This window comes from Triturus cristatus, chromosome 6, assembly GCF_964204655.1.
Source record: "Triturus cristatus chromosome 6, aTriCri1.1, whole genome shotgun sequence".
NCBI lineage: Eukaryota > Metazoa > Chordata > Amphibia > Caudata > Salamandridae > Triturus > Triturus cristatus.
In genome coordinates, this window is record NC_140589.1 from 1,233,727,278 (window position 1) to 1,233,740,694 (window position 13,417).

Genomic DNA, 13,417 nt, shown 5'->3' on the forward strand with positions numbered 1-13,417 from the left:
CTTTTGGACAGAAATCAATTCTGATTATTAAAGAGAACCCCCAACCATAGTATTACGTTTTAAATTCTGAGTTTGTTTCTCCAGATCAATCGCTAATAAACTATACGGCCTAGTAGTATGGTTGTCATGTGACTCCTACACCTTGTAGTCCTTAGTCTTATGTAACATTTTCTATACAGTGATTTACACACATATTGATTGTCTCTGAGTAATGTGTGTGATGTAAAGTGCTCTGACACCCTACACTGGTATGAGTGGCGCTGTGAATCAAATTAAATGCATCTGGGAGAGAGTGTGGTTATGGAGACTTAAGGGGCACTGTTAAAGGGTGGTTGTGAGGGAATCCATGGCAGAGGTGGCCATTAGGGGGTAATAACAAACATCAATGCACAGGGCACCACCAGTGCTAAGACCGGCCCTGCCCTTAAGGCCAGTCTGCCTCACCCATAGTTAGCTCCATTGGCCTTGTTTCAGAAGTGGTAGCTGCAACCCACCAAGGCTGCAGCGTAATGCAGTATATTTTCTGATATTTTATTATTTTGACATGTGTACACATGCTAACAGTCTTTGGAAAGATTTTGCCTTATTAGTACCAGTGTAACATACAAATGCAACAGTGAGAAAGGTGATCAGTCAACCTTTGCAATAAGCCATCCACTCCGCAGCAAAACAAGTCAAATTGTTTATTAACTTTTGATACGTTTGAGCTACAAACAATTTATTAGTTTAAATGGTCAGATCATGCAGCAAATCTTGCATTAGGAGGCAAATATGGCAGAGCCATAATTATATAGAAAACATTTGCAAACTAGAATATTTTGCCATTCATGTTTGAACTGCTGTTGTGGAAAAAGGGAGAAGTGCTGATGACAAACTCCATGGCTCGGCGACAAATGGCTCGTGCTTCCACATTTTATCGTATTTGGGACATTCTGTGATTAGAAGCATATCCAGCTTTGTGAATGTGTTTTAATATCAATAACTCATTATAACCTTATATAATCATGTGTATCCATTGGTTGATTAAACTGGGCTGTGAAATGGCAAACAAATTCTAAAAATTGGGATGTTTGCGCATTCTGGCCACACCTCTGGCTCCGCCCACTGATCCAATCCTTGGGTTATTCCTGCCCTCTGATTCTCCGCCCACAGTTCCCTTACTTCTTTTCCCCCACTTCGACCACTGGTCCCAGAGCACCACAAGACTCTCACAAGACTTGCAATTGCTGCAGCCATCTTACATCCATACAGTGTAAGTTCCTTGTGTTTCAGAGCATGTCTGAAACACGAGGAATTTAGCAGGATACTTAGTTGCTGCAGCTAGAACATTGTTACCAGGAGATTGAAACTCTTCATATTTTCAACAATATTTAACACTTGAGATCAAAGATTAGGACTTTTATTTACACATTAGTACTCGAGTCATCCTACGAAGGATGACTCTGGTACCAAAGAGAAGCTAGAGGAATCCTGAACTTGTACAGACTTTGTTTAGATTACTCGAATCACATATAGTATTAAGGTACTGCCATTGGTGGGAAGCGAATATATATTGTCAGTAGTGTATACACAACACTAATGTGTATTAATATTTTAAAACTAATGTACACCGAGACATTCAAATGACAGACTTGATTTACAATTCACGGAAGGTAGCTATCTGTGTAGGAATATGTATTATAGCTCAGGTTATTTCATTCATCTATTACAAAGGGTGATTGTATCTTTCAGCTTTCGGAAGTCTTAGGGTTTACATCGGTACTAGGGATTGGGTTTTACAGAGATTGTCACAAGGAATTTCATATGTCATTGTAGAAACCATTAAAAGTAATGCTTACAGTGTAGTAAAACAGTTTATTTCCTGTTGTATATGTTAATGCCTCTGCAGTGTAGGTTGAGCCCAGCAGCAAGAACAGGCAAAGTGAATATGTCCAAAGTCTCAGTTTCTATCTCTTATCCTATTTGCCTTTCCCCAGGTCTATTGCTGACCCGCACAGATGGTTATTAGTTGAATCCCGGAAGTGTGGATTCTAACACTGCTCCGGTCAGATTAGCAGCTTAGTGCAGCCCTGACATTGGCTGTCTTGTGACCAATCACCTGAATGCAGGCAAACTGAAAAGTCACAAGGCAGCCATTTCAATGTGTGGAATGTCCTGTGGTGTGGACTCTTAACCCCAGAGTTTCCTTGCAGACAGGAAAAGACACAACGAAAAAGATCCAGTAATGTTGTGGCCTAATGCAAGGGGAGCCCAAGAGAGGAAATGTGGCCTTAAGGGAATTGCATCCACATAGTAGAGATCAACAACACAAGAAACAAGCATTGGCATAGCCAATAGGTCTCGCCTTTGGGACCTTATAAGTGTTTAGTTATCCAGCACAATATCCTTGGTGCAACAACATCAACTGTTGCATGGCTAAACACTTATAAGTTCCCAAAGGCAAGACCTATTGGCTGTGCCAATGCTTGTTTGGTTTTGATCCTGGCTATGCTGTGTTTCCTTGCTTTATGGAGGCTAGTTGAAGTGGTTCATTTTCAGCCAGGTAGGCTCAGGTATTTGTGATTATTGCCTTAAATGTGATGCAGAATGCCTAGAAGATGGTCTGAGTGAGGAGGGTCACCCAGAGCAGGTCTCTCAGGTTTTGGGTCATGTGGCCGGATTTAAATTCCTCGATGAACTTGACCAAATACTTGTCAGGGGCGACCAGCATTGCTCACGGGTGTGTGAATGGGGGTGGGGGGGCTGTGGGTGGGGGGCAGGGGTCACGTGGGGGGGAGCAGGGGTTCGAAATAAAAAACATTTTTAAACTTACCTTCAGGCCGGGTCCCGCGTCTCTGCTCCTGCTCTCCTGAGTCCGCTTCCAGGAACAGGAAGCAGGCAACCATGCTCCCACCCCTAAGCCAATGTGATTGATCTGAGTGCCATGACCCAGCACTCAACCAGGGGCTGTAAGGGTGGGCATGTTCTCCATGCAGGCTGTAGTGCAGCCTGCATGGAGAAGGGAAAAGTGCATATGACTGGTTTGGAAGGCCTGAGAGGGCTGACCAAACAGTCACTGCGCACTTGATTGGGCAAACCACACCGCCCCTGCCCTGCTCCGTGAGCATAGCAGCCCCGCCCACCCACAAAGGAAGCATAACATGATAATAACTGAAAGGTATTATCATGTTATGTTTCCGCTTCTCGCACTGCTTGAAAGCAGTGGGGCAACGCTCCTCTGCCATAGCAGAGGAGCCGCCACTGGCTGTTGTAACTGCTTTTCTAAACACGGCTGATATCTGGTTGTGGGAAGGGGCCTGGCTTGATTTGGTTTACTGATCGAAGACTTTCTGGCATATGATATCTAGTAACTGAGTTTATTTCAATGTGGAGAAACAAGGATTCAGACGGATGTCTTCTGGGCTCAATACAGATGATTTATGAATTACGATAGACGAGGAGAGGCACAGCGCATGCAGTTTACAAATATATTTATGGTGGCCATGCAAAGCCTGCTTGAAAGTGCTTTCATGCACCATTAATTACATTTTTAGGATTCAAGTTAATATAATCTTAGGGACTGAATTAGAGTTTCGTGGAGAAGATACTCGTTGAAAACGTGACTGATATCCTGTCCACCGTATTACAAGTGTTAAAGGATATAATGCACATGTAGTATGGTGGACGGGACATTTGTTATGTTTGAGACTGAATATCCTGGTCACCAAACCTAAATTCAGGCCATTAGACAGTCAATGTGGCATGAGCAGTAAATATAACAATGCCAATTTTTGCCAGCATTTACAACCATCATGTGCCTCCAACACGTGAACTGTGAGTTCTTGCAAAGTGCAGCAAGCGTGACAGAACATTGGTAGAGAAACTTCGAAAAGGCTGGTGCATTTTGTGACGGAATGATTGCATGAAAACTGGGGGGACAGACCTCTTACCTCATATTTAACTCTTTTCTTCAATGATTCAAACTTGGTTTCTTTATGCTCTTTAGGCTCCTTGTCGCTGTCATCTCTCAGCTCCTCCAGGATTAGGACAGTCTCCCAGTTACTGTAGTGATGAGCTGCGAAGATATCTGAGCGCATGCTGTCACCAAAATAAACCACCTGTAGGCCAGACATCAAAGAAGGTGTTTTATTAGAAAACACCTCCAATTACAAAATCCAAGATTACCTGACCCATTTGGTTCCTAGACTTCTTTTCGCACTTGATGGCTGATCGTGATTTTGAAATATCTATAATTTTGTATAATTCGACAGACTGAGCTGCTTCTATTGTCCCACCATTACTATTTGTGTCTTAGGGAAGCATTGTCAATGGATTTCCTCTTATGACCTGACAGCTTCCTAGACCATTCCAGAGCACAACCAGTACACAAGCACCTACATCTAAAGAAGTTAATATTGAAACAGACAAAAAACATTGCTGAATTCTGAGATGGGAGGAGGGTAAGTGCTTCAAGAGAAGAAAGCACAAGGACTAACAGCACTGTAAACTGCATTAAGATGAGTACCCTTTACTTACGCCCAGCTCGCTCACTTTTTCAAATTGTGCGAAAAAACAACAAAGGTTAGGTCCATTGTCTTCAAAGACCTCTCCTACAAGAATGATTCTAAGTAACTGCTGAGACAAGATCAGGTGGCAGGATGTGCCAAACTCCATCCATTTTAGACAGTGTACAATGATCATTTAGGGTTAGATGGCTGACTTCCTAAAAACGAATGGTGAGAAGGAGGTCCTAATTGCAAGCGGTGAAAACTTTGCCTGGGACAGCGTTCAAAAGCCCATCTGGTTAGGATTCATACCAGTGCTGGCACGTCAGGCAGGTTAGAAACTAGGTTTGACGTTTGAATGCTACTTTTGATTTGAGGTTCAGGTCCAAAAGGTCTTCTAGGCCTGATTTCTACATCTGAAGTACCTTTGTAATATCTTGCCTTTTATTCCTGTTCAGTGGAAAGCTGAGGTGATCAGGTCTGTGTGTTTTCCTGTTTAGACTACAGAAATATCTTGTATCTGTGCTTGCAAAATCCACTGATTGCCAGATTGTGGCAAACCCAAAATATGGCAGTCACGCTCGCTTGAAGCCTCCAAAAATGTTATCATGTGGCAAAGGGTAGACTCTTGCTGCACTGGCTCCTAATTAATCTGAGAATTAATAGGTTATCTATTTGATCCATCAGTCAAATGAAACTGGATTGGCCTCCCTTCTAACCTGTTGTTGCCTAATGCTTCTGTTAAACTTCTGTGGGCAGGCAAATAAGACCTTCTCAGGGTTCTATATTTCAAGCGGGCTTGTTGTGGAGTAAGGTTTTTCCAACTTCAGGCATCTCACCTTTAGAATGTGCTACCCATGGCCCTAGACTGGATTCTAATCATAACTTTTTTTAGGAAAGACTTGAAGACCCTGTTGTTGGCTATAAATTATTCTCCATTCTCTGTAAAGCATTATCTTGTTCTAGTGGAAGGTGCAAGGCAATGTTCTACTGAGGTCTTTCAGAATTGGAAAGCTGTATGAGCTGTTCCTGAACTCTATGGCTGGGTATCACTGGAAGGGTAACAAAGCATAAAGAAACGTCCCCCCACAAGAGGAAATGTGGAGTCTTGACTCTTTCTCAGTTAGAAAATTAAACTTGGAGAGATTGTGGGTTGTCCCAAGTAACAAAGTGGTCAACCTGTAAGCATTCTTGTGTGCCAAAGACATCCTTTTCATGACAACATGGCTGTACTTCCTAATGTGAGGCACACTGTTATCTGCCCAATCCCTATGCCTACATATATTTCCCTTAGTAAATAAAATGCACTGTGATTCCAGAATCGACCTTGCATCTTTAGGTAGGGTATAACAGTTGTCTTGCCTATTATACACACTAAAAATAATAGCATATTCCTTACTGACAGTCAAAGAGAAATATTACTGTAAAGGAGATGAAGTGGGCTGGTTATTGGCTTTGAAGCTGAGGGCTAGGGTCAATAATAACCAAAATAGGAGTGATGACAAATGGGAGAGGCCAAAGTATCACTGATGTGAGGGACAAAGCAGACTTGTTCCATGCCAACTAGGAGGACTTTTACTCAGATGACGACAACGTTTTTAGGTAAAGTCTATGTGACACATGCGCTGTCTCTTGACATGCTGTATTCAGTCTATCAGCTTACAGCCCATCTCCATCTTCTGATTGTCTTTTGACGGGTCCTTTAAAAAACATTGTTTATAATTGGATAATGGCTCCATCGTGTCCCACCTTTTTTCTCAATTGTTGACTTCCATGGATCACCCCCAGGGCTTGTCCTCTTCCACTTGAGCTATTGTATGTCTTGTCTTTAGAACTTTTTTTAGATTGACACCGAGAACTTCCAGTAAGGCACGGCGCGATGCTGCGCTATACCTTTATTTTTACATTGACACCGAGCACTTCCAGGGTGGCACGCCACAACGCTGCACTTTATCTTTAACTATGGTGACCACGCCTTTCTTTTGTTCTGCATGGCGCGGCTCACCCACCTCCATTTTTATTAATTTAGAAGAGACTTTAACATTCAGCACCGCACTTGTTTGAAAAAACGAGTTTAGCACACTAGAGCAATGCACACAAGGGCTTTCATACAAAACAACTCATGGTACGCGGCTGTGGATGGTGGGGTGAACCTAGCTGGCATGAACCCATGCAGGAGGGCTTAGGTGTTCGGCCTATCTGAACTCAGTGTCATTTTCAGAAGAGGCCTCTCAGCCTGCCACATGAAGCGGTGTTGAGAGAAAAAACACACCGTACAAGGGCTTGGCTTGTTTACCACATTAATTACGCGGCATATTCCAGCAGACAGGCCAGAGGTCTTTTCCGAGCCAATATGTCACTAAGTGGAAAGATATCCATAGTGCTAGTTTAAAATTTCTAATGTAACTATATGTTGGCTGGTTTTGAGGAGATAACTTTCCTATTGCTTGATGGCTGGGCTCTTTCTAGGGTCTGATGTCTCAGTGAGATAAAAGGGTGCTAGTGACATTTGTGTGAGGCCTGTGGGTCACCGGTTGTCACAGGGCCAGTTCAGTCTTTCGTCTTTCTGAGGTCTCTGTTTCAGGTGCCCTTAAATTGGACATTAATAGCTCTTGTTATTTATAGTGCTTAATGACAGCAGCATTACGCACCATATCAAAAAAGTTTTTATTATTCTATTGTAAGTGTAAAGGTTTATTTTGTAAAAGAACGTTTGACTTTTCATTAAGCAACTCTGTCAATCAAAAATTAATCAATAAAACTAAAAAATGCAAAGAAAAAGACATGTAAATAAGTTAAAAGATTTAGAATATGTTACAGATTACCTTCGCGACGTGATACAAAAAAAGTAGCCAAAGAAATATTATCATTACATAATGAACACATACTATTTCAGTACTTCTACCGTATTCTTTTGTTCACTGTCTAGCAAAAGTTGGTTTATAACTTTGACTATTTAGACACATTGAGTTCCAGTTAATTAAAAATAATCGCAAAAACGAACAAACTAATGTTCTTTCAGGGAGTAATGCAGTTGGTCTCGCATTTAGGAAAGTTTGAGTTTTTTGCATTGTGAATGATTTTGTTTTTTATTTATGTTAAATTGTTTGTAGTGGAGTGAATATATGTTGTTTGTAGTGGAATTATGTGGTTTGAATTGGAATTGTCAGTTGTGGAATTGTGTGGGTTGTAGTTGTGTTGTGTGTAGCGTATTTGTGTATTGTAAATATGTGGTATGGTGAATTGATAGGGGTGAGAGCTGTATAAAATGGATAAAAAGTAAGAATGCTAAGTCATTTGTGTATAAGGTGGTGAATGAACTGTTGGCAAACTAGTATAAATAGTGTGTAAGAAAGATATAGAAGGGGAGAGAATGTTATAGATGTATAAAGAGGCTGTGGTTGTGCATGTAGAAGATAGTGAAAGGTGAGGAGGAGAGCGTGTGTTTGTTGCTATTGTTTGAAAGTTATGGTATTGAAAGTGTATAGAAAGATATAAAGCAAACTAATCTTATAAATGCTGGATTAGTGTGTGAGAGAGCGAGCTGGTGATGTGAGAGACAGTATGAGAGAGGGAGTTGTGGGAGGGTTATTTCGAGGGGGAGGTGTGAGGTGGAGTTGAACCCAGTACGAGGATGTAAAGGTAGGTAGTATGTGTTAGTAGGCAGTTTAGATGTGAGGGGACAGTTTAATTGTGAGATAAGAGGAGGTAGTGGTAGTATGAGGCAGTGGTTGTGTGTGTTTGAGAGATGATAGTGTTGGTTGAAGTGGGGTGTAGAGATGTGTTGTATTTGTGTTGTTAGTTGTGTAATTGTGTGGTGTGCTTGGCTGATGGCAGTATGTGAAATACTCCCTGAAAGAACATTAGTTTGTTCGTTTTTGCGATTATTTTTAATTAACTGGAACTCAATGTGTCTAAATAGTCAAAGTTATAAACCAACTTTTGCTAGACAGTGAACAAAAGAATACGGTAGAAGTACTGAAATAGTATGTGTTCATTATGTAATGATAATATTTCTTTGGCTACTTTTTTTGTATCACGTCGCGAAGGTAATCTGTAACATATTCTAAATCTCAATGGTAGATCACCTTAGATGGAGACACTGGATGCAGACACAACCCAAAAGGGAGTGTTGAGGATTATCTGAAGCTTGAAGGCAAATGAGGACAGGGTCCATATGGCTTAACAAGTGAGTTTTACAGGAATTTCAATGGCCAATTGGGCCCAGTGCTGACAGACATTTTTAACCCTTGGATGCAGAGAAATGGTCAGTATACAGATGTATCACTAGGGGTGGGCAGAGAACACCTCTCTGCCAGCAGATTGGAGTTAGCCAGCCACCCCCACTCCCTGGCCCGGTCCCTGCTTCTGAACGCAAACAGGCCGGGGAGACCCTCCCTGGGCCCTGATGGACCCCCATCCTCAGCGCCTGGACCCTCCGATCACTTGCAGGACCGGGGGACTCCAGCACCCCGGGGCCCGCTGGACGGAGCTCGAGCCCCGGGCCCGGGCCCAGCATCTGAACACCAGCCAGGTCGGGGAGAGCCTCCCCGGGCCCCAGTGGACCCCAGTCCCCAGCGCCCAGACCCTCGGCTGTCTTGCAGGATGGGGGGCTCCCGCACCAAGGGGCCTGCAAGACGGAGCTCGAGCCCTGGGTCCGGTCCCATTTTCGGAACCCTAGCCAGGCTGGGGAGAGCCTCCCCAGGCCCCGATAGACCCCGTCCCCAGCGCCCGGACCCTCGGCTCGCTTAAAGGACAGGGGACTCCCGCACCCAGGGTCCGCCGGACGGAGCTCGAACCCCGGGCCCGGTCCCAGCTTCCAAACCCTAGCCAGGCTGGGGAGAGCCTCCCCGGGCCCCGGTGGACCCCCGCCCCCAGCGCCCGGACCCTCGGCTGGCTTGCAAGACAGGGGGCTCCCGCACCCCGGGACCTGCTGGAGGGACCTCAAGCCCCGGGCCTGGTCCTAGCTTCCGAATCCTAGCCTGGCCAGGAAGAGCCTCCCTGGCCCCCAGTGGACCCCCGTCCCCAGCGCCCGGACCCTTGGCTGGCTTGCAGGACAGGGGTCTCCAGCACCCCGGGGCCCGCCGGACGGTGCTCAAGCCCCGGGCCCGGTCCCAGCTTCCGAACCCTAGCCAGGCCAGGGAGAACCTCCCCAGGCCCCATTGAACCCCCATCCCCAGTGCCTGGACCCTTGGCAGGCTTGCAGCACGGGGGTTCCCGCACCCCGGGGCCCGCCAAACGGAGCTCAAGCCCCGGGCCCGGTCCCAGCTTCTGAACCCTAGCCAGGCCGGGGAGAGCCTCCCCAGGCCCCTGTGGACCCCGGTCCCCAGCGCCCGGACCCTCGGCTGGCTTGCAGGACGGGGGTTTGACAGGTGTTCCGCCCCAGTCAAACTTCCCACCTGCCACTGTCCCCAGAGCGAGTCGTGCCCGGCAGACGCCAGGTGCTTTGAGCCAGAAGCGATGCCTCACCATGTAAGTGAAAAAACAATAAGACTAGTGGTATTTCACCAGCGGCCCGAGGGCCTCCCACTTATCCTACACCTCTCATGTCTCTTCACAGTGCCAGACTAGAGTCAAGCTCAACTGGAGACTTCTTTCCCCGCTTAGTCTGCCAAGCCCGTCCCTTGGCCATGGTTTCACTAGATAGTAGGTAGGGACAGTAGGGATCTCGTTCATCCATTCATGCACATCACTAATTAGATGACGAGGCATTTGGCTATCTGTACCACCTCGCGGTGGCTCATTCTGGGTTATTATGCTGCCCATCAGCGTCAAATCGGGTTTGCTTCCAACAATACAACATTTGTTCGCTCCGGAGTACAGCCACACTTTAAGCTGTCCTCACTGGAACTGGGGTCACGTATAGGCCAGAGATAGTACACCCTGCAGTACTATTCCAACAATATAAAATTGTCTACGAACAGTCCTGATTAGCAGGACATCAATAATCAATGCAATATGCACGGGGTGCTCGCGCGTGTCCCATTTGTGCGGGAGCCGGCCATCTTGGCGTCCTTGGACGCCACCATGGCGTTTGATACGCTCGAATGGCCATATATTTGGGCGATGCTGGCGAAGTTTGGGTTCGGCCCGGGTTTCGTCAGCTGGGTCAAATTGCTATATTCGGGCCCGTTGGCGCAGGTGGTGGTGAATGGGCGAGTATCTGCCCCATTCGCGCTGGGGCGGGGCACGCGACAGGGTTGTCCCCTGTCGCCTCTCCTGTTCGCCCTGGCCATGGAGCCCCTGGCGGAATGGCTGCGGTGGCACCCTTCCATCCGTGGTCTCCGCTGGACCCCCGAGCATGAGGACCGCGTGTCTCTCTATGCTGACGATATCCTTTTGTATCTCGCCTCCCCGCGCAAGTCACTGATCGTCTTGGTTGATGTTTTGCGCTCCTTCGGTCGCAACTCAGGCCTGGTCATCAACTGGGCGAAATCCTGTGTCTATGTGCTCTCCGGGGAGGCCCCGGTCCTGCCACGGGACTGTCCGATCCAGATTGCCTCCCAGGGTTTCCGGTACCTGGGTATATATATCACCCTTGACCCGGAGGCCCGCTATGAGCGGAACTTGCTGCCCCCCCTCCAGCGTCTGAGGGAGGACGTGGTGCACTGGCGGCGTCTGCCGCTCTCGCCGCTCGGCCGAGCGGCCTTATTTAAAATGATGTCCCTGCCGCGCTTCCTCTACGCCCTCCAGAATACCATGGACTTGGTCCCGGCACGCTACTTTCGCGAGGTGGAGGGCCTCCAGCGGCGCCTGTTCTGGGACGGGAGGCCGCGTATTGCTCTGGCTAAATTGACGCTCCCGTGGTACGACGGAGGGGTCGCCCTCCCGGACATCAAACGGTATTACTGGGCCTCCCAACTAGCTGCAATTAATCATGGCCTTTACGGGCCCGCCTTGAACCCGGCATTCGAGATGGACAGGACGCTTCTGCCCGGTGGCGATTATAATCGAGCGCTCTACTCTGGCGCGCCCGACTCCCGTTTGACGGGACCGACGCGTGTCATGGTGCGTGTCTGGCACGCGGCTAATGCAGCTATGGGGTGGAAGGACCGTTTGACCCGAGCGTCTCCGCTGTATGCATCTGAGAGGTTGGGCTCCCTGTGGACGTCGAAGGGCTTCGAGAAGTGGGACACGATCGGAATCAGCACGGTGGGAGATCTCTGGACGAGGGGGGGATTCAAAACTTTTGAGACGCTGCAGGCGGAGTTTCAGCTGCAGGGCAGTGAGTACTTTCGGTACCTACAGGTCCGCCATGCGCTGGACTCCGTCTTCCCGGATGTTGCATCCATTCCGGAGTCTTCCCCCCTGGAGGACAGAGTGCTAGATGGCCATGTCCCGGACAGCACGATCTCCCTCATATACAAAAAATTGATTAACGATAGATCGTGTCTGCTGACTAGTCTCCGCGAGGCTTGGGTTGCCGACGGGCTGGAGCTGGACGACGAGGATTGGATTTCCGCGGTGGCCTCTCCGAAAGAGGTGGCCATCCCGGCTCGCCTTCGTTTCGTCCAGCTCAAGATCCTTCACCGGGTCTACGTGACGGGGCCAAGGCTTTTACGTATGGGTTTTGCCGGTGATGGAATGTGTAAGCGTGGCTGTGGTGCGTTGGCGACTTTCATGCATATACTGTGGGAGTGCCCGAAGGTGGAGCGATTCTGGCGTGGTGTGCATGAGGTTCTACGAATGGTTACGCGTGTCACGCTGCTGCCTGAAGCGAGGAGATGCTTGCTGAATGTCTGGGAACCAAATGACTACTCGGTCCCGCAGGCGCGGTGGGTGACTCTGGGATACATGATAGCCAAGCGTGATATTGCCCAATTGTGGGGATCCCAGAGGCCCCCTGCGGTGTCGGCCTGGAAAGAGCATATGGATTGGTGTATGTTTCGTGAAAAGGTGGTGTATGTGGCGAGGGGTAAGCCTGGGGCGTGGATGAAACTCTGGGGCCCCTGGAACGCCTACCGCGGGGGTATTTGTGAGCCGCCGCTGCTACCGGCGGCCTCGCCGGCTCCGTCTCCCTAGATGGCGCCCCTCCCTTGGCCGCGGGCGCGCGGTCCCCCAGTCCCTGATCTACTCCCGTCCCCCTCTTCAGAATTTTGCTGCTGGTGTGGATCCCCCACTTATGGAGCACGTGTTGTCACTTTGGATCGAGGGTTGCCTTGCGGTTGTGGTTTGTTTATGTTGTTTTGTATTAAGAAAATGGAACCGTACTGTGGGCATGGAGCTTGGAGACCTGCTCCATTGATCACTCCTGTTTTCCTACTGTGCACCGCTGAGAAAATTTTTGCTGTATGTATGTAATATGCTTTTGATGCTCTAGCGGCCGGCCGGGTGGTTGTAGGCCCATACCTGTAACTTCTATAAACTGCAATAAACGGTTTCAAAAAAAAAAAAAAAAAAAAAAATAATCAATGCAATAAGTAGTGACTATGTGTATGTAGTTATTTGAGACCTATTTTATTCAAGACGCATGATGTACACATTTGTATCTAAATCATTATAATATAAGCACACAACTATAAAAAGAATACACATCTATAAATTGCACATCTAGTTTGAAAATACATTTCTATAAACTTCACATCTATAAAATCCACATCTATACTAATTCTTGTGTCAACTATTAACTATTACGTGACTGTTGAACCACATGTAAACATTAGTGAATCAACATTTAGGCTAATACTTTTGTAAAAGTGACATGTGTGCTGTACGATAGTGTACATCTCAGTGTTTGAAATGAAATTTAGTTGTCCATGAATACTTGGCACATTTTTAGAGTGTCCATTAATGTAGTCAGGCAAAGTTTCTTCTTGAATGGGAACGACATTTGCAGACCAAGATCAGCCAGAGCAACATCATTACATTGAGGCCAAATACACCGACATCCTACAATAAAGCTATGAAATTTTACAGTTTTACAGTTGGTAAGA

At 47.0% G+C, this 13,417-nt stretch overlaps 1 protein-coding gene across 1 annotated transcript in view; it reads right to left on the reverse strand.

The window, feature by feature from the left end:
• NT5DC1 (5'-nucleotidase domain containing 1) overlaps nt 1-13,417 on the reverse strand; it is a 1,278,063-nt gene that overhangs the window by 302,164 nt on the left and 962,482 nt on the right. Inside the window, exon 10 of the mRNA XM_085612174.1 lies at nt 3,930-4,097. Within this exon, the coding sequence (XP_085468300.1) occupies nt 3,930-4,097 (168 nt within the window). The remainder of the gene's footprint in view (nt 1-3,929; nt 4,098-13,417) is intronic.